A 21036-nucleotide genomic window follows, 5' to 3' on the forward strand; every position below is an offset into this window, starting at 1 on the left:
CCTGGCTTCAGTCCTTCACCTTTAGTCACTAAGCACAAACCACTGAAAAGCCCGTTTGCTGAAATAAAGTCCCTTTATTTTTTACAAATAAATCCAGCCGAAAATCGGGCCCGTGAGGGGGGGGGGGATTTTTTTTTTATCACTCGAGGCAGCGTGCAAACGATCATACAATCAAACGACAGCTCACATTAGGCAGCTGGATGGGTCTCTCCGTAGCAACGAATCTACCTAGATTCGTTGCTATGGGTCGTTTTTTTTTTTTTTTTAAACTTTCTTAAAGGGAAAGGGGCTGTTTGGGAGCATGCTAACGGCTGCCCATTGGCTGCTTGACGGCCAGGGGCGGGACGAGCTTGGCAATAGCGCTTCCTTTCTAGCGATTTCTGCCGAGACCGGAAGCCTGTGGGAAACGCTAAAAAACGCAACTGATTCCACTACAAAGGCAGGTATGCATAACGACGAATTCCACTATTTTAAATGGCGATTTTTCATTCCGCAAACAATTTGCAACAAAGATCCCTGTGCGAAAAGGCCCCCAGAGTATCCGATTATGCACGTGGTGACTCCGGCACCGCTTCTGGTTGCGCCCTGGTCGCCCGGAAGCTCCGCTTCTGAGTTTCGCTAACTCAGTTTTTTTGGCGGCCTACATTGACTCTGCGGCCGGTTGCAGCCGGTGCCGTGCATTATCGTGATTTTAGGTGACACCATTCCACCTCGAATGCGGGCCTTCCCCTCCGTGCATAATGGGCCTTGCTCCCCCTCCCACCAAGCAGCTTCCTGTTACCTCCATTACACTTATTGCTTGCAAGCTGGATAAAAGCCCTGAACAGGCGGGTTCCAGCCTCTCTAGGCCTTATGTTTGATACCCCTGCAGAAGTCCAGAGGATGATGTTCGTCATGCTTTTGGAGAGGAGTGACAGGTGGAGTGCTTCAGAGATTTGTCCTGAGCCCTGTGTTCTTCAACATATTCATAAATTATTTGGATAAGGAATAAAGGGGCTGCTTATTAGAATTGAAGATGAGAGTAAACTGGGAGGGGTATCATACACAGCAGAAGACAGAATCAGGATACAGGTTGATCTTAACAGCCTGGAAAACTGGGCTATAAAGAATTTCATTAGTGAAAAATGTAAAGTTCTGCATTTATGTAGGAAAAATCAAATGCGTCATTATAGGATGGGGGAGACCAGTCTTGGCAGTAGTATGTGTGAAAATGAACTAGGAGTCTTAGTGGACCATCCCCTGAACATGAGTCAGCAGTGCAACTTGGTGGCTCAAAAGGGAAGTGGGATTTTGGACTGTATCAAAAGAAGTATATTGTCCAGATCACATGAGGTGATCACACTTTACTCTGCTCTAATTAGATGTCACGTGGAGTACTATGTTCAGTTTTGGGCACCACAATTGAGGAAGGATGTAGACAAACTGGGGGAGTCCAGAGTAGAGCAATGAAAATGGTGAGGAGTTTGGAAATCAAGAGGTATGTGGAAAGGTTAAGGGGGCTTGCTCTGTTTAGCCTGGAGAGAAGTTGACTAAGAGGTGATATGATAGCCATCTTAAAGTACTTGAAGGGCTGTCACATAGAGAATGGAACAGAGTTGTTTTCTGTTGCCCCAGAGGGTTGGACCAGAACCAATGGGATGAAATTAATTCAAAAGAATTTTTGGCTCAACATTCAGAAGTTCCTGATAGAGCAGTTCTTCTGTGGAACAGATTCCTCGTGAGTTCTCCTTCTTTAGAAGCTTTTAAGCAGAGGCTAGATAGCCATCTGGTATAAATGCTGATTCTGTGAACTTAGGCAGATTGTAAGTGGGTGGGCAGAAGGGATTGAGTCTCAGTTTAGCTCTTGTGGCCTTTTCTTGCATGCCTAGAGAAATGCTGATTGCCACTTTAGGGTCAGAAAGTAAATGTCCTCCAGACCAGGGGTAGTCAACCTGTGGTCCTCCAGATTAGTGATCCCCAACCTGTAGGCTTCGGACCACATGTGGTCCATCAACTAATTGGAGGTGGGCCCCGAAGGACACCTTCTCCCCCCCCCCAGCCCTTTACTTCATCCCCCCCAGCCCTTTACAACACACTTCATTGTTGTGGCGTGTCTGTATCTTATTTTGAAGGGATGTTTAAACATTACCATAGCGATCAGAGAGTGTTAGGGCAGTGGTTGAGAGTAGAGGAGTAAACTACCCCACCGGACCTCAGTAAAAGGCGTTGAGTGGTCCCCGGCGTTGAGTGGTCCTCGGTGATAAAAAGGTTGGGGACCACTGCTCCAGATGTTCATGGACTACAATTCCCACGAGCCCCCTGCCAGCGTTTGCTGGCATGAGGCTCATGGGAATTGTTGTCCATGAACATCTGGAGGACCACAGGTTGACTACCCCTGCTCCAGACCACACTAACCAGGGATTCTCTTTTTTTGCAGGGAGGGGGCATCATGGAACATGGAATTGGGGTCACTGTGGGTGGGCAGGTAGTTTTGAATTCCCTGCATTGTGCAGTGGGTTTGGGCTAGATTACCATGGAGGTACCTTCCAGCTCTATGATTCTATGATCATTTTGTCTTGGTTAATTGCTTAACCTTCCTGGGTGTGAAAGGTATGGCATTGAACTGATTTGCTGGATTTCTCCAGGGTTGGAGGAATCAAGAGAATTAGTTACATGTGCAGTAGGCTTATTTAAAAAAACAAATATGATGAATGTTTCATATACAAATTGCAAGGAGAGCTGTAGTCTGCTTCTTTGTTTTGCTTGAGTGGCCTGCCTCATTTCCCTCTTCCAGAAATGGAAATGTCTTAGCTCACTTGAACACTTGTAACCGGCCTATGCTTGAAGTGATACAATAGGCTGTAATACCACAAATCTGGGTGCTATAAAAACATAATGACCTCTCGCCTAATCTTAGTGCTTTCATTCAAGCACTTCGGTAGTAGCAATAATTTGATATTCTACAGTGTTTTTTAAAATGCAATCCAATGAATTTTTATTGGAGAGACTCTGACTAAATAGCTATTGCAATACTCATTTGAAAAAGCTGTTTAACTGCAGACTGTAAATGAATTTGTGCACAGGAACATCAGTCCATAAAATGGACCATTTTGATGCTTTGTAAGAACTGTAAATGCATTTCCAGCCCTGACGTATATCCCCCTGTTTGTTCAAAAAATTCTCAAGGTCTCTAAAATGTTTTTATGACCTTATCTTACATGTGTCTGGTAGTGTACTGGAATGGCCCATGGTCTACAAGCAGATATATCTGTGCAAATATTTGAGTTCAAGATATCTGGCTACAAATATATGCAAATACATAATTTTGTGAGCCTGAAAATGGTGTCTGCTTTATTGACTACTTGCAAATCGCAAGTGGTTTCATATGAAATGTGAATCCTTTGTATTTACTTTGGTGACTCTCTATCTTCTATAGCAGCCCTTGCTCCAATGATGAAGGGAGGGAGAAAAAGTCTGCCTAACAAGCCACAAGAAGTTTGGCCAGGCTGAGTGATAGGCTTCAATATCTAGATGACCTATAGTGGTCTTTCTTGGTGGACTTCCCATAGCTTTCCATGGGGTGGGCTCTCTGCAAGCATTGAAACAAGAAACATTTAAATGGGCCCAAAACAATTCTTCTCTATCTTAAATGGGGCCAGAAGAAGAAGAAATTAATATCCCCATTCTGGTTATAGAAATTCTCTCTGTGTTAAGTTCCAGTTTTCCTTAAGTCTGATGCATCTGGGACAATGTCAAAAAATGAATTCTAGAACTGGAGCATGTACAGCTTAGTGTGTTTTTCTGAGAAGGCTCTTTCTCGGGTTGCCACCCAGCTAGCCCAAGATGGCAGCTGTACACAAGCCAAGGCCAATGAGGGTGACTGGAGCGGTTGAAAAGGTTGACATGGGAGTAGATGGTAGATTCAGTCAAAAAACCTTTATTGACATCAAATTTGATGTTCATACAACAAGAAATGTAAGATTTCCAAAAAGGGACAAATGAATAATCATGGTAGTACCTTATATAATACAACCAGTCTTCATCAGATATAGATTTGTCCTTGAAATAAACAGCAAAAATGTTGCAATGTCCACAATCATTGAAGGCTCCTTCCCACTCATCATCATTCTCACCAGATGTTTCTCTTTGTCACACATGTACTTCAGCTGAATCATAGGTGTGGAAGTGTATCTAGGATGCTGCATCCATGCAGACAAATTCTTTCATTTCATGGAAGGAGTAGGTGGTACTTGAGGCATATAGGGCTTTAAAAGTCATTAACAGTACCTGGAATTGAGCTTAGAAGCCAGCGGAGCGATGTGATTTCTATGACTCACTCCAGTCAGCATTCTGACTGAAGCATGATGTACCAACTGTAGCTCCTGGACAGCCTTCAAGGGCAGTCCCATGTTCGACCTACTTATTTATTCATTAGGTTTCATTACCCCTCCCGTAAATGGGCTTAGGATGATTTACAATATAAAATGGAAACGGTCAATAATGTATCAGTAAAAACAGTAAAACAACTGATAAAAACAGTAAGTAACTCACCTTCAGTAAGTAACTCAGTTGCTTCCATTCAGAGTTGTTTATTTGTTGATGGAGAATTATTTAGTAACTAGTTGGAGCAGAATGCAAGGTGGGGAAAAAAGGAGATACCAGTCATAACAAAGGAATGCACCATAGTGACACAATCTTTTTCACTGAGAAAGAGCTTCAGCTGACTTATCAGCCAAAGCTGGGGCCTGACCAGCACTGCTTCCTATTTATCCAACAGGGGGCATAGGTTCAGCAGCATCCCCAAGCTACGAACCTGGTCCTCTAGGGGGAGTGAAACCACATACAGAACAGGATACATCCTACTTCTTAGGCCAAACCTCCCCTTTACCAGTAGCACCTACATCTTTGAGTTAAGTTTCAGCTTTTTAGCCCTCAGTTCCCCCCAAACCATTCTCAAACTTACCTTCAAAAAATCACTAAAACTGCCTCCCAGTCACAACCTTAAAGGGTGGTCCAGAAGAATTCCAAGATTTGATAGTATCAAAAACTCTCGGGGTCAAGAGGAATAAACAGAATTGCATGCTCCTGCTCTGTCCATGTCCCAGTGCATCCATCAGGCCACCAAGTCTGTTTCAATTGCATTAATAAGCCTGGAAGTGTATAAGAATGAATCCAAACAAATGCAGCCAGAACTTACCAAGGTGGGGGGGGGGGGTCTTGGAAGTGCAGCATCCAGCATCATGACACTCCATGGTTTCTCCTCCAGCAGGAGGAATCTGGTTATATTGGGTTGTCTGGGGGAATCTGGTTATATTGGGTGGCAGACAGGTTCACTGATGTTGGATCCATCCCCATGTGGTTGTAACCAACAAAGCTGTGCTATTTTCTGTTGTTCTTCTTCCTTGTCCTCCCTCCTGTCATCTCCTTTGCATCTACAATAGCATCGGTCTGTTTTCTAAAGTATCAGAACTTTTTTCTCCAGTTGCCGTCCATGTATTTTCTATCCTCAGTTCTTCTTCTGTAGTTACAATCAAAGCAATTGTACTTGTATCTTCTGTACTTGCATCACAGAAAGCATCCAGAAGCACTGCAGAACCTTGTAGGAATAAATGATAGATTGAAGCAGGTAACAGGATGGATTGGGCTTTGGATTGGTATTTATTTCTATTTAGTAAATATTTTTATGTATTACTTTTTTACATATTTTTTGCCTGAACTCTTGGGATAGGGCAAGTATAAATTTGACACAAATAAATAAATAGTCTATGAATTGAATGATTTCATTCATGAGTTGGGAAGACAAGAACTCTTTTGTGTATGTTTTGTGTCAGTACCAAGGAGAATGATTACGGTGATAAGATGCAGCAATACAGATCCCCCTACAGTTTTTTTTTTCAGTCAGTAAACTCATGCCTCTTTACAATACAATAAGATCTACTGCCATTATTTCAAAGTGTAAGCTGATTTAGATGCATAGGCTAGGCAGTTCATTGTGAATTTATTACTCTCTAGTGCAGTACATTGTTTCCTGGCAGCTGCTGTCATGTTTCTTTAACATACGGTACTTTCCCTCTCTGCTTCTGGCATGGCAAAAAGAAGAAACTCTCATTATATCTGTGCTTGTGACACAGGGATAGTGAATGTTTTATAGGTGGTATTAGTAGAAGGATGTGATAGACAGCAATTTATCAATGAGTCCTGTTTAAGGACTGGTTAGCCATCCAGTGTCCTCATCACAAGTAATAGTATTTTTACATTCTTCCCTTTCATCTTTCTATTTGAGAAAGCTATGGTGGTGTTTTGCCTTTTGAACCTGTCCATAGAGTTTTCTATGGACAGTTTCCTAAAAAGCAGAGACATCACCCTGCCAACAAAAGTGTGTCTAGTCAAGGCTATGCTATTCCCAGTTGCAATGTATGACTGTGAAAGTTGGACCATAAGGAAGGCCGAGCGTCAAAGAATTGAGGCTTTTAAACTCTGGTGCTGGAGAAGACTCTTGCGAGTCCCTTGGACTGCAAGGCGAACAAACCGGTCAGTCCTAGAGGAGATCAGCCCTGCCTGCTCCTTAGAAGGCCAGATCCTGAAGATGAAACTCAAATACTTTGGCCACCTCATGAGAAGGAAGGACTCCCTGGAGAAGAGCCTAATGCTGGGAGCGATCGAGGGCAAAAGAAAAAGGGGACGACAGAGAATGAGGTGGCTGGATGGAGTCACTGAAGCAGTAGGTGCAAACTTAAATGGACTCCGGGGAATGGTAGAGGACAGGAAGGCCTGGAGGATCATTGTCCATGGAGTCACGATGGGTCAGACATGACTTCGCACCTAACAACAACATGTTGTTGTCAATGTGCATGAGTAATCAGCAGTTTTTGAGATAACAACATAAGAAGAGACCTGCTGGACCAAAGATCCATCTAGTCCAACATCCTGTCTCACACAGCAGCCAACCAGTTCCTCTGGAGGGCCAACAATGGGACATGAAGGCCAAGACCTTCCCCAGGTGTTGTGTCCTGACTCTGAGATTAAGAGGTTTAGTGCCACTGTGCATGGAGGTTCCTTCAGGTACCAGGGCTAGTAGCCACTGAAAGATGTATCCTCCATGATTCTACCTAATCCCCTTTTAAATCTGTTTATTCCTGTGGCCATCACTACACTCTCTGACAGCAGATTCCACATTTTAATCAATTTCTGTGGGAAGAAGTATTTCTTTGTATAGGTCCTGAATACGGATGGGCTTGAACTGGGAAAGGTTTGTCTGGGTCACGGGTTCATGACATGCCCCATTCACAAACCATGGATTAACATGAATTTTTACTTACCTCATAAACCAGTTAAGCTTGTAAGGTGATAGAATCACCCCCCCCCCCCATGTGCTAGAGACACCAAGCTCACAGAAGATATCTGGCTGGTTCTCTTCTACCTGCTTTCCCAGTTTGGTTATTATAGGATTTACAAAGTCCAAGCAAACTTCAAGCAAGAAAATAAAAGATAATCATTATTTCATATAATAAAGTCTGGTATGTATGTGCCCAATGCACTCACAACCTCTGACTGGCCCTCTGGGATGTCACTAGCTCCCTGAAGAACCAATAAGGTAGGGAATGCCCCACCCCTGGAGTTGGAGTGGGCTAGAGCTCATTTTTTAACAACTGACATTTTTGCTAGTCCTTAAATAAAAACAAGATTCCACATATAATGGACTTTCAATGCACTTCAGAAACACATTTTCATGTTTTGCACAGGAAAATCCAGCTGCCAAAGCTGATTGAAAGTGCATTACCCAATGTGTGTTGACTAGGCCATTGTGTTCCATTAGCCTCTCCAGTTGCACTACATGATATTGAAGGGGAGGTAATCTGTACTTCTAGCATCCTTAGTTTGGGTGTCAGATGTGGCTCCTAATGACATATTGTAGTTTCATGTTCCATACTTGCTAATCTGATATTATAGTTGCAGCATGAGCAGGATCAGAATTTTGCTGTGCAAGTGAGATACATCAAAGGGATTGTTCTTAACCTGGCCAATGGTGGCCTCAGGAACATTTTTGGACCTGACCAGTAACTGTAGATCTAAGAGAGAAACTATGGAAGTCACTCATGTTGACACTGTTGTTTATTAACAAGCATGTTACCACTGCAAGTATTTCAGGAGTTCTCTTTGGATCCAATGAGCACCAGAGGTGACAATATGCCCCCCTGCAACTATGCAAATTTGTGTGATTAATTTATGTGTTTATATACCACTTTCCTCCTGACTATGGATTGAAAGCAGCTTTGAATTCCACAATCATCAATCTATAATTTAAGGCAAGAAAATCAAGAAGAGAGTAGAGACTGGGCATAAATAGTTACAAGAATACTGTTACAGTGCTGTTGACTAACACAGCCAAACTGGAAGCCCCACTTTTAAATTCTGTTGTTCCCATTATGCTGCACCATTTGCTTCCCCTAATATTCAGTGCAGGGAAGTACGGACATTGATAAATGCTATGAACTGCTCTAAATGTAACCAGAGGCTGTCAACAACACTCTTTAAAAAAAAATCAGTGGTATAAGAAATGTTTTTGCCAGCCACAGAAAATCTGGCTATATTCTATTCAGTATTCCATTCTTTGTGCAGGCCCATAATGTTCAATAAATCACTAGCTGAATGTTCTCATTTGGAGATATAAAGAGTATGTTGCACCAATGCAAGAAGCAAATAAATTTTTGAAAAAATGGGCTTTTAAGCGGCAGTGTCTAACAATTCTTATAATCTTAGTTCATCCATCCAGATAAAATGATATCCATTTCCTTTTTTAAATGCCAAATATGTAATATATATATTGAAATAGAGAGGATACCTTAGGGTACATGCTAATGTACTCCCTTCAATTACATTTTATGATTATGACCTTTATTGCAACAATAATTTAATGTTTTAATTAAATCTGCAACCATTTTCATTCCTACAAGATGTCCTTCATTTCACTGTACTATAATTTAATGAAGTGATTTTCAATAACAATCAGCAATATTCATGTATAAATTTTAATGTTCTTTTTCCAAGGACTAAGCTTATCTTTTATGCTTTAGAATAATTTTGAGTTTATTTCCACAGCAGAAAAATTCAACTCTCAACTCTAGTTCAATCAAATACTTTTTAAAAATCATTGTGTGAGTCAGAAATAAAGATGTGGACTGTTAAAAACTAACACAGAGAAAGATATTTAGTAAAATTTATTTAAATATTTTTTGGGGGTAGACCCATTACAAAATTCTACATAGCATGAGTAAAACACCTCTGGTAATTATATTAGTGGACTAGACTGTCTTCAATATCTGAAGCTCTGATGCAGATTTCATGTTAATTAGTATGGATTAATATTTTAAGCATGCTTAAAATTTCATGTACTGGAAGAAATCAGATGACATTTAAACTGTTTGGTAAACATTTTAGTAAGCTTTCAGCAATATTATGATATTTTCTTTTAGTAATGCAGTTCTAACATTTTTGAAAAAATATAAAAAAGGAAGAAAAACCAATAATCAAAGTTCAATATCCCATTATCTTGATTACCAATATTTTTATTAATTCAACTTTTCTCTCTAGTGGGGACCAATGTGGCTTAGAATTTTGGGGGGAGGGGGAAGAGAGCTCTGTATCCAAATTTTTCTCCCTTCTTCTCTTTGTTTCTATGGTGCTCTTAATTTGCTTGGAGGTGGAAGGAGAGCAAAATGGATAGATTAAATTCCTCCCAGCCATTTAAACCTAATAGCTGATGGGGGTACCTGGCCTGCTGAGTTGTTAGTTTTACATGGGCCAAATAGCTGAACCAAACCAGACAAAGTCCAGTAAATGTTCAGGGAATCCATCTTCTCGGAACATTGGTTCGGGGTGGGGGGCTACAAACCAGGCCAAGTTCATGTTGAATTTTGCCTAGTGAACTGGTTCGGACCCATCCCTAGTCACCATATCATGTAGAATCATAGAATCATAGAGTTGGAAGGTACCTCCAGGATCATCTAGTCCAACCCCCTGCACAATGCAAGAACTCACAACTACCTGTCTACTCACAGTGATCCCATTTTCATGCTCAAGTGATCCCTGCACCAAAATCTCCAGAATTCAGCCTGGCCTGGAGGAAATGCACCTACCCAAAGTGGCAATTAGCAATTCCCCATGGTATGCAAGGAAGAGCCACAGAGACAAACACTGGCACATCCTCAGGCTAGGAATTTGCGAGTGATCATGGATGCCTTGTGGAGGCACAGGTCAAGAAGGTAGCCCGCCAAACCTACTTCACAGAGTTGTTGTGGGGTTAAAACAGAGAAGAGGAGAGCTATGTAAACTACTTTGTTCTCTATTGTGAAGATAGATGGAACATAAATGAAAGGATGAATTAAATAAATATTCCCTCCACTGCTTGTTAAGAGCATTCTAATGTCATTCCAAAAGCCCATGCAACTTATTTTGACTGTATCTGCTTGCAGAGCTTGGTGTCATGGATACCTAACAGTCTAGAAATCTTTGATTCTGACTTTTGCTGTAATAATTTTTTCAGGTTTATGAAGATATGGAAGACTTTTCAGCTCTTGGACTGGGGTTGTTGGCTTAGAGGTCTCTGCAGTGGTCTTCCTTCTACTGGGAGAGGTCATGGCTCACTGGGAAAGCATGCACTTGGCATCCAAAAGGTCCTAGGTTAAATTCCTGGCATCTTCAGTTAAAGGGTGACGTAGTAAGTGATACAAAAGATTTGAGCCTGATGTCCTTCAAAGTTGCTACCAGCCTGAGTAAACAATACTGACTTTGAGGGACTGATGGTATAATTTAGTATACAGTGCAGAAACAGAAACATAAAGTGGATGGTACATCAAGGGTCATCTAGTCCAACCCCCTTCATAACACAGGAAATTCACAACTAACTCCCCCCACTCCTCAGTAACAGCTGCTGTACCCCAGAGGAAGACAGAAAAGCCCCAGAATCCAAGGGCCAATCTGGCCTAGAGAAAAATTCACTCTTGACACCAAAGATGTGGCTGGCATTTCCAAGTGAGGCCTAACCATAGCAGAATAAAGTGATACTATCACTTTGTGTGATCTGTACACTATACATCTGTTCATGCAGCCCCAAATCACATTTTCCTTTTTAGCTATAGTATCACACTGCTGACTCATTTTCATTGTTGATATACTAAGACTCCCATACTATAATTAGTATTTGTTTTTTTCCATCTAAATGCAGAATTTTACATTTATATTCCTTCATTTTAAAAAAAAAATTAATGCCGTTTTCCAAGGTGTCAAGATCATTCAGTATTTTGACTGTGCCTTCTACTGAATTTGCTACATCTCCCAGTTTAGTGAGAACCCCCTCTATTCCTTCATCATTTATAACAATATTGAATGACACAGGACCCCGGACAAATTCCTGAGGCACTCAATTGTCAAATCTCTCCAAGAAGATGAGGTATCATTATCACTTTGGGCTGAATCTGGTTTGTCAAAATTATCCATAGTTTTATGGATTCAGTCATAGAATCATAGAATCATAGAGTTGGAAGGGGCCATACAGGCCATCTAGTCCAACCCCCTGCTCAACGCAGGATCAGCCCTAAGCATCTTAAAGCATCCAAGAAAAGTATGTATCCAACCTTTGCTTGACGACTGCCAGTGAGGGGGAGCTCACCACCTCCTTAGGCAGCCTATTCCACTGCTGAACTACTCTTACTGTGATTTTTTTTCCCCTGATATCTTGCCTATATCGTTGTACTTGAAGTTTAAACCCATTATTGCGTGTCCTCTCCTCTGCAGCCAACAGAAACAGCATCCTGCCCACCTCCAAGTGACAACCTTTCAAATACTTAAAGAGGGCTATCATGTCCCCTCTCAACCTCCTTTTCTCCAGGCTGAACATTCCCAAGTCCCTCAACCTATCTTCATAGGGTTTGGTCCCTTGGCCCCAGATCACCTTCATTGCTCTCCTCTGTACCCTTTCAATTTTATCTACGTCCTTCTTGAAGTGAGGCCTCCAGAACTGCATACAGTATTCCAGGTGTGGTCTGACCAGTGCCGTATACAATGGGACTATGACATCTTGTGATTTTGATGTGATGCCCATGTTGATACAGCCCAAAATGGCATTCGCCTTTTTTACCGCTGCATCACACTGCCTGCTCATGTTTAGTTTACAATCCACAAGTACCCCAAGGTTTCGTTCACACACAGTGTTACCTAGAAGCGTATCCCCCATCCAGTATTTTATCTCAGTCGAATTGATTTTATTGAATGTGAATCAATTTGGTGTCATTGAAACCAATAGCACCCTTGATGTCTATGGGAATTTCCCCCTTTTTTTCCTTTTCAAGGCACTGGGGGGTGGGAGGTTAGCATGGACTATCCAGGCTAGCATTATCAAGGCATAACTTTTGTAAACAAACAAATGAACAAAAATAAATAAAATGTATCTGTGGCAACAACCATGCCTGAACCAAGCATGCCTTGTAGATTGGCCAATGCTGCTATTCCTTAGCTCATGTCCTTTCTGGACAGTGGCCCTGTGGGATTTTTCCAGTAAGCTGAAGAACTTCCTGGGGAAATGGGAGGGAGCTCTCATTTCATTATCTGTCATATGGCCTGACACCTTTTGAGAATATTTAAGCTAAATATACTCAAAGATTCATGAAGATTGGTAACAATGTGCAAAGATCACCATTTTGAATTTAAAGCAAGCCCATTAGCCCATCTCAGAAAAAGCTCAAATCAAACTGCGTGAGGAAACCTCTCAGCATTGGGAAGGTTTAATACACTACCCACCAATTTATTCATTAATTGTAACTTTTTCTCCCAGCAATAAATTCAATTTTAAATCCCAACAATTATATTAACAACAATCACAGTCATGTGTAATAAGATTCTACAGATAATATTAAAATAACAACAACAACAGCAACAGCAACAACAACAACAACAACAACAACAACAACAACAACAACAACAACAACAACAACAACAACAATAACAATAATAATAATAATAATAATAATAATAATAATAATAATAATAATAATAATAATAATAATAATAATACAATTTAAAATAATAAAGTTACCAAAAAAAACCCAACCTCAAACAAACAAGCTAAGGCAGAACAGATCTAAGGGCTTAAAGTTCTGAACTAAAATGTCTTGGGAAAATGTCTTGACTGCATACCAAAAATTAAATTGGATGTGTTAGATATCATAATCCACCTAATATATTTGATTAAATGACCCGGCACATTAAGAGAGCTGAGAAAGTGGAGAAACTGGTTAGCATAGGTCAGAGGACTGAAGAAATATTTCCAGAGGGTTGCACAAGATCACTTCCACTGGGAGATGTTTCTGGCTGCTAGGCTGGATGATTTGAGTAAATGAAGCAAACGGAACAACTTCGTAATAATGGGTTTTCCAAGTAACATTCAAGCCATGAAGCAAACATAATATTTTGCAAGACATTTTAAAGTCAAAGTCAAATATTCCCTTGAGATCTGGAATATCAACAAACTTTGCATTTATAGCTTAATTTCATCACTTCATTGAAGATTTCCCAAAGGAGTAAGTGATTACTTCATATAAGAAAGTAATATTCTACTAGGTCTTGAATATTGATGCCTTAATCTGCTATTAATAGGAAACATAAACTGTTAACTGTATTAATTTTTCAAGGTAAAAAAAATCCACTAGCATATTGAGCATGGAGGATATCATTTATACAATTACTCTGGCACAGAAAGAAGTGGATGTTTAAGGTCTTTTGTGTAGTATTTGCTTTCTATACAAATATAATGGAAGAACACAAGTAAAGGGGTAGTAGCACAGCTACTGGGAAACAAATTTACTAGTTCTCTCAGATCCCCATAGAATCTTCCAACTCACAATAACAGCTCTCTCCTCTCTTTGTCTCTAAAAGAAACCAAAATTGGGCCTTCTTTTCATAGAAACATGTTCCAGCCCCCACATCTCATCCCAGATGGGCACATGATCAAGGCCTTACACTGCAATCCTGAAAGGAATGCCTAAAAGGGCTGCCATCACAGCACTGACCTGACATCATGTACAATGTGGGAGTGGTGGGCCTGCTGGCTTAGCAGGAAGTAAGTCCCTGAGCCATCCTAGCCCAGGAATGCCCCCAGAAATAGTGCAGAATTATTTCCTCAAGATAAAGCACCCCCTCCAGCTGCCATGCTTCAATGCCCTGAAGACCACAGCTGGCAGAGGTGGATGAGTGCCACCCCTTTCAAAGTTTGGGGCGGAGAGAATCGCCAAAGCATTCAGTGTGCCAGTAGTAGACAAACATACAGTGGCAAACATATTGCAAACTGGTAGACATCTCCATGTTGGTGTCTGGCTGCTGGTTCATTGTAAAGCTGCCCTTTGCTGAAATTTTTCTCTTCCCAACCTGCAGCTATCTTCCAGGGTCTAAGAAGAGACCGTTTCCAAATGTGTTGTCTGTAGCTCTTCTAACTGGAGATTCCAGGGACTGTACCTTCTGCATGGAAAACATCTCTGTGCTGTATCTTTGAGGTTGTTCTGCTTATGATTCTCTAAAGAGTTGCGTGAAGGAAGTCAGTTGTGCAAACCAAACCTTAGTCAATATTTTGTAAATATTTTGACTCCTTCCCTTGATGAATGTCATACAACGTTTATTGTACAAATACCAATGACAGCTCTCTTGTTTAAAAAATTATTAATCTTTACTGCTCCATGCCTTCTCAATTTGCTTATTAAGTATGTAATCTGTTAAAGAGAGCCACTGTTTGGTAGTTTAAAAGGAGGGCCCACTGGGGCACTTGTGTTTGGAAGGAATGCTTAAGATTGCCTCCTTTAACCCCCCCCCCAAAAAAAAAACCATTAAAGGAGATCATGTGGACCGCTTTTCACAATGAAGGTCTGGCTTATTAAAGCATTTATAACATCCATTTTAATTTTAAATGAGCTCATTGTGCTAAATACCACTAGATTTATAAATACAACTCGAGTAAAAAAAAAAAACACCAAAAACTAACAGGGCATTATCTGAAGACACTGTTTGCTTTGCATTTAATTCACAGAATGGCATCCGGCTTCCTTTGAGATGGAAATAAAATCATTTCATGGACGTAGTATTTGTTGAGAAGGGACAGCAATTAATTTTAAAGGCTTAATTCTATGAACAGAGCAGACCTCAAAGAGTAACGTATTTTCCATTCTCCAATCTACATGCAACCTCTGTCAGAAGGCGAATTTAAAAATTATAGCTCTAATTTGCTTCCTGTGCAAGTTTTATATCAGGACGACTCCTTTGATCTCAGTAGAATTAATCACTCCCGATTTTCTGCCATGACTGAGGGAAAGAAATGGGTCCTTAGCTTTTATTCAAAAAGGCTGCATTAATGTTTAAATGTTTTAAAGATGTGTTCAGACTAGATGTGGATTAGCTCTGGTTCACTTCCATCTATTTAGAGAGAAACTTTGAGCTCAGGGACAAAATATTAGTATACTTGTATTGATCTCTTTGATACTTGCAAACAGAAAATATACTGCATAGATGCCAATGATGTTGGAATCAGATTTTGGAATCTATAATGCTGTAATCACACTTTTTTTTACAGTGACTTGTCGCACCCTAGTAGAGTTTGTAAGGTGACAGACGTTCAAAGGTGTTTGCTATCACCTGCTTCTGTGTACTGATTCTCCCAACCAAATAATAACCAGAGCCAACTTTGTTTAGCATTCATTCATTCATTCATTCATTCATTCATTCATTCATTCATTCATTCATTACATTTATACCCTGCCCTACCTGGAGATTCAGGGCAGCTTACAAAGGGTTAAAATACATAAATAAGACATTTAAATATTAAAATTAATAATTCAGGTTAAAATAAGTAGGTTGATTCCCCGTTGCCTCCTTCCCCAAGCAGAAAAGAAGATGGAATAATAGATTTTTTGGTGGTAACTTGTTGGATGGGTTGTAGACTACAAGATGTTTCTAGGCCTCAGCACTACAAGATGTTTCTAGGCCTCAACCATAGGCCTGGTGGAATAGCTTTGTCTTGCAGAACCTGTGGACCTGTTTAAAGTCCCACAGAGCCTTGATCTTATTTGGCAGAGCATTCCACTAGGTTGGGGTCAGGACCAAAAAGACCCTGGCCCTGATTGAGGCCAATTTTACTTCATTTGGCATGGAGGCCTGAGCAGATTTTTTTGCTAGAACATAGTATTGCTTGAGGGACATAATGGAAAAGGTATGAATGTCCCAAATTGTTTAGGGCTCTAAAAGTAAGAACCCAAATCTTGAATCTGATCTGGTCCTCAATCTGGAGCCAGTGCAGCTCGTGATATATGTCCTCTCCATTAGGTTCCTGTAAGGACCCACGCAGCCACATTCTGGACCAGTTGAATCATCCAGACCAGGGTAGTTTGGGATATCTATGTCAGAGTTATATACATTTGCCAGGAAAAAATTCCTATTGAACACATTAAGACTTCCTCTTAACAGAAATGATTATGACCAACCCATTAAATTGTCTTCTACTAATCAGGCAGTTGGTCTACTCAATTCAGAACTGTCTACTTTTATTGTCATTGGCATTTCCAGGTTTTTAGCAGTGGCTCTTCCTGGCACCTGACTTTTGAAAGCAAGTGTAATACAAGAGCTAAGTGACTGAACTATGAATCAGGCTAGCCATGGTTCAAATCTTACCTCTGTACTTTCTACATGATCAGCCTCTATCTATTAGCCTCAGGCAAAAGGATTTTTTTTTAACTCAGTGAGTAACTAAATTGTAAAATTTATTGTCAGTGGATGAAGTGATAAACCGTGAGCATAAAATGGCTTTAAAGCCATGGTGGGGTGTGTGTGTAAAAGGAGCATCCATATACAGAGGTAGCTAATCTCTGAATGCCAGTACTGGGAATCAGCCTGAGGCAAGGCCTTTGACTTTATGCCTTGTATTGGCTCCTCAGGATAAGTTGTTGACTGCTATATGAAACAGGACTAGATGGACCACTGGTCTGATCCAACAGCACTCTCTTATGTTCAGGGTAAAATAAGTAGGTTGATTCCTATATTGCAACACTTAAGATGTTAATATTGACCTACCTTAGAGACTATACAGTTTCAGTTCATGCAAATAATAGGAAAAGAAAGTATGAAATATTACCATGTGTTGAAAATAATCCCATTCTCTGTGATTTAACTGCATCCCCAGGGCTTTAAGAAGTGAAATCTCTGAGTGAGTGGTGATTTGTTTCTGATGCATATACAAAGTAATGTAAGTACATTCAACTGATGTATGCACATAATGAGGCACCATGTTGCTTACAATGTGCCATTTCACACACTATTTTGGACTGTTTTGTAACATGCTGAGGGACAATGACATTTTCCTTTAACCAAAAGGGTCATCACCCTGTTGGCTTGCAAATTCAATGCAGGATAGGCTATCTTTATAATGTCACAATTTTCATTTGAAAAATGTTACAGATAGGGAAGCTAAGCGGACTCTGGACTGGACAGTTTTTGGATGAGAGACCACCAAGGAATACCATGGTCACTATGCAGAAGCAGGCAATGGTGAATCACCTCTGAATGTCTCTGGCCTTGAAAACCCCAATGGTGTCGCCATTAGTCAGTATTACCTCAGAACAACAGCAAGAAAAAGTTCAGATTGCACAACCTTTCGTCTTTTAATTTTTAGATTCCAAATATCATCACATCTCAAAACGTTTTTTTCATCAATAAAGATTGTTGATTCAAAACATATTCCTTTCTCTTCTATATAATTCTGTGGGTAATAATTAAGAATGGTGTTAATGACAAGCTAGTCCTTGTCATATTAATAGTCTAATACTGCAGTCTTTGCACTGACACGTTATTGCTATGTTTGCTAATTACAGAAATTATAAAATTAGCAAATGCCACTACATGCTATACAAATTGATAATGAACAAAACTGACATACTGCCATATCCCTTATTGTAGACCATAAGAGGCAATGGTCTATGTATGCTAAAGATGTTTCAGAAGGACCAGGAGGCATTTCAGGAACAGTACAAAAAAGTTGTATCCATAGAATTATAAATAAAATGGGTAGGGACAGGGAAAGTCATTTCCCGGACTAGTGCCAATACAGTTAAGGTTCGCAGGGGTAGTCAAACTGCGGCCTTCCAGATGTCCATGGACTACAATTCCCAGGAGCCCCCTGCCAGCATTCGCTGGCAGGGGGCTCCTGGGAATTGTAGTCCATGGACATCTGGAGGGCCGCAGTTTGACTACCCCTGTGCTAGAGCATAACCTGCTCATTGTCCACATATAGTATTGAATAGAAATGTAGCTTAGTTATTGCTTTGTCCAATGAAAATACCACAGCATTTTTCTCTCTCTGGGGTTTAAAGCAGCCTGTGTGTGCGTGCATGCGTGTGTCTGCAGATTCAGCATGCAGGAAGAGTTAACACTTCACTTTCTGCCAGACCTCATACAGAATGGCTGTGTAGCTAAAGTATACTTTGGGCATCCAGTTCTGTCTCCTTAATGTCCCATGTAGTTTGCTTACTTGTATGGATTTCCCTACCAGGCTACTATTTATCCTTCTAAGAGAAACATGCAAGTTTCATGTACATTTTCCCAAAAGGAATCAATAGTAGTGCCAGAGGTCTGGAGGAACGAGGAAAGAGACTCCTTTTCCCAGCACCACAGCCTGGCTAATATATAGTAATTAAAAATCCCTTGAAAATCTGTTCCCAGATCTTTTAGTGTCTTGACCACTTTAAATGCAAATCTCCATTTTAGAAAAAAAATCCCCTTCTTGTTAGTTATTCTGTGTACAGCTCTTTTAAATGGGTACTCAATTCTTGGCATTAGAGAGACCGCATGGGAGAATGAATGTTACAGACTTTGCTCGCGAACAAAAGGCATGGGGAATACTGTATCATTAACCACAAGTGGTTAAGTACCTTTGGATACCTCTGGGCTGTTTGACATGCACAGGCAAGGGAATGGCCTGGATCCAAAATGCCCCATCCGTGTGCAACACTGCTTCTAAGAATGCGGGAGGAATAATTTTCAAATACACTTGACATTAAGTAGCACTTGGAAAATTCAATCTAAATTTTCAAAATGTGAGTTATTTCTTTGTGACATCAGTCACCAATTTCTCTCTAAAAACTTGCCAAATTGAAAGAAAGAAAGAAAGAAAGAAAGAAAGAAAGAAAGAAAGAAAGAAAGAAAGAAAGAAAGAAAGAAAGAAAGAAAGAAAGAAAGAAAGAATCTCAGCTGTGCCTGGTACTCCTCATTAGGTTTCCTAGCTACATGCAGGGTTACATGCAGGGTTTTGAGTTTGCCATGTCTGTGCCTCCTAAATGCACTCTATCCTTCTCTTTTGTGCTTTGTGGCAATGTCCCCAGTGTCTGCTTTCCCCTTATCTGGAAGAAGTCTGGAGCTTCCATAACCTGCTCGCCATAATATCTTAAACATTGGGCAGGAGTGGTTTTGATATTTTTAGGGCCTTTTCGCACAGGGATCTTTGTTGCAAATTGTTTGCGGAATGAAAAATCACCATTTAAAATAGTGGAATTCGTCGTTATGCATACCTGCCTTTGTAGTGGAATCAGTTGCGTTTTTTAGCGTTTCCCACAGGCTTCCGGTCTCGGCAGAAATCGCTAGAAAGGAAGCGCTATTGCCAAGCTCGTCCCGCCCCTGGCCGTCAAGCAGCCAATGGGCAGCCGTTAGCATGCTCCCAAACAGCCCCTTTCCCTTTAAGAAAGGTTTAAAAAAAAAAAAAAAACGACCCATAGCAACGAATCTAGGTAGATTCGTTGCTACGGAGAGACCCATCCAGCTGCCTAATGTGAGCTGTCGTTTGATTGTATGATCGTTTGCACGCTGCCTCGAGTGATAAAAAAAAAATCCCCCCCCCCCTCACGGGCCCGATTTTCGGCTGAATTTATTTGTAAAAAATAAAGGGACTTTATTTCAGCAAACGGGCTTTTCAGTGGTTTGTGCTTAGTGACTAAAGGTGAAGGACTGAAGCCAGGGAAGCCTCTAAATAGAAAGAGGCTCGCCGGTGCGTTTATCCCCGCTCGCTTGGAGAAAAAAAAATGGCGATCGCTTCGCCGGAAGTTTGGAGGAGAGAGCCAGGGGGAGGGACTTTGAAGAACCAGCAACAATGGTAACGCACAGGTCTTTAGCGCTACTGTTGCAGATTGGTTGCAGGAGTGTATCGCTATCCGGAGGGTGAATCCACTTTTCTGGATTCCCCTGAAAGCGCCACAACGAAGCGCTTTTTGCTGATTGGTTTCAGGATTGTTGCAGATTGTCTACGACGTCGTGGGTTATGGCAAATTAGTAGCGTTTCCAAATAGCAACCATTCTGCTACTTTGAAGCCGTGCGAAATGGCCCTTAGTGTCATTTCTGTGAAAGGAACTACAGAAGCATGGTAGTGTAGTGGCTGGAGCCTCAGAAGTGGATTTTGTTCTTTCCCTTGGTGTTTTCTGTGCATAGGTGGCAAAATCCTGTACACGTAAGTAGAGCATTGCAATAGTATGCACATGTTGACTATTTCCATCTGCCTGTCATGGGGTTATCAATGACATTTTGTAATTGATGGCATAGATGGGTTGCTCTGGTCACTGATGTAATTACTATGTTTTCTGCACCTTGGTGGGAGCAAAATCATCACAGACTGGTTTGGATCCACTGGAGCATTTCATGGACAGAAGGATTTCTACTCATCTCCCCCATCCCACTGCAATGTGTAGAAGTGTGATGGAAAAACCTCTTTCAGGATAAAGTGAGATATATATGAACTTTATATATGCTTATGAAACAGACAGTATTTCCCAGGGATCTTACTTATGCTCATTCTGTCTTTGCATATAGGCCATTTTCCTAATACCTTGGTAGATATCCCATTAAAGTTAAGGAGGAACTTTTCTTAATAGACTGCTATTTGCTGATGCATTATCTCTGTTTTTATTGATAGGAATAACTTTAGTAAGGGTTAAATTGAAGGTAACTACATGGCTAGATTTTTATGAGAAAGAGCAGCATATATA

General features: G+C 40.8%; 1 protein-coding gene across 7 annotated transcripts in view; it reads right to left on the minus strand.

Annotated features, from left to right (window-relative positions):
- LOC143819189 (uncharacterized) overlaps positions 1-21036 on the minus strand; it is a 67482-nt gene that overhangs the window by 41333 nt on the left and 5113 nt on the right. For 5 of the 7 annotated variants that reach the window (XR_013224846.1, XR_013224844.1, XR_013224843.1 and 2 more), the window contains one exon: positions 3984-5575. Coding sequence is in view for 2 of the 7 variants with exons in the window: in XM_077300470.1 (XP_077156585.1) it covers positions 5412-5575 (164 nt within the window). In the remaining 5 variants the exon portion in view is untranslated. Of the gene's footprint in view, positions 1-3983; positions 5576-21036 lie in introns of those variants that run through there. The other 2 variants (XR_013224847.1, XR_013224845.1) reach the window with 2 other exon arrangements.

The sequence above is a fragment of the Paroedura picta genome, chromosome 10 (genome assembly GCF_049243985.1).
Source record: "Paroedura picta isolate Pp20150507F chromosome 10, Ppicta_v3.0, whole genome shotgun sequence".
Taxonomy (NCBI): domain Eukaryota; kingdom Metazoa; phylum Chordata; class Lepidosauria; order Squamata; family Gekkonidae; genus Paroedura; species Paroedura picta.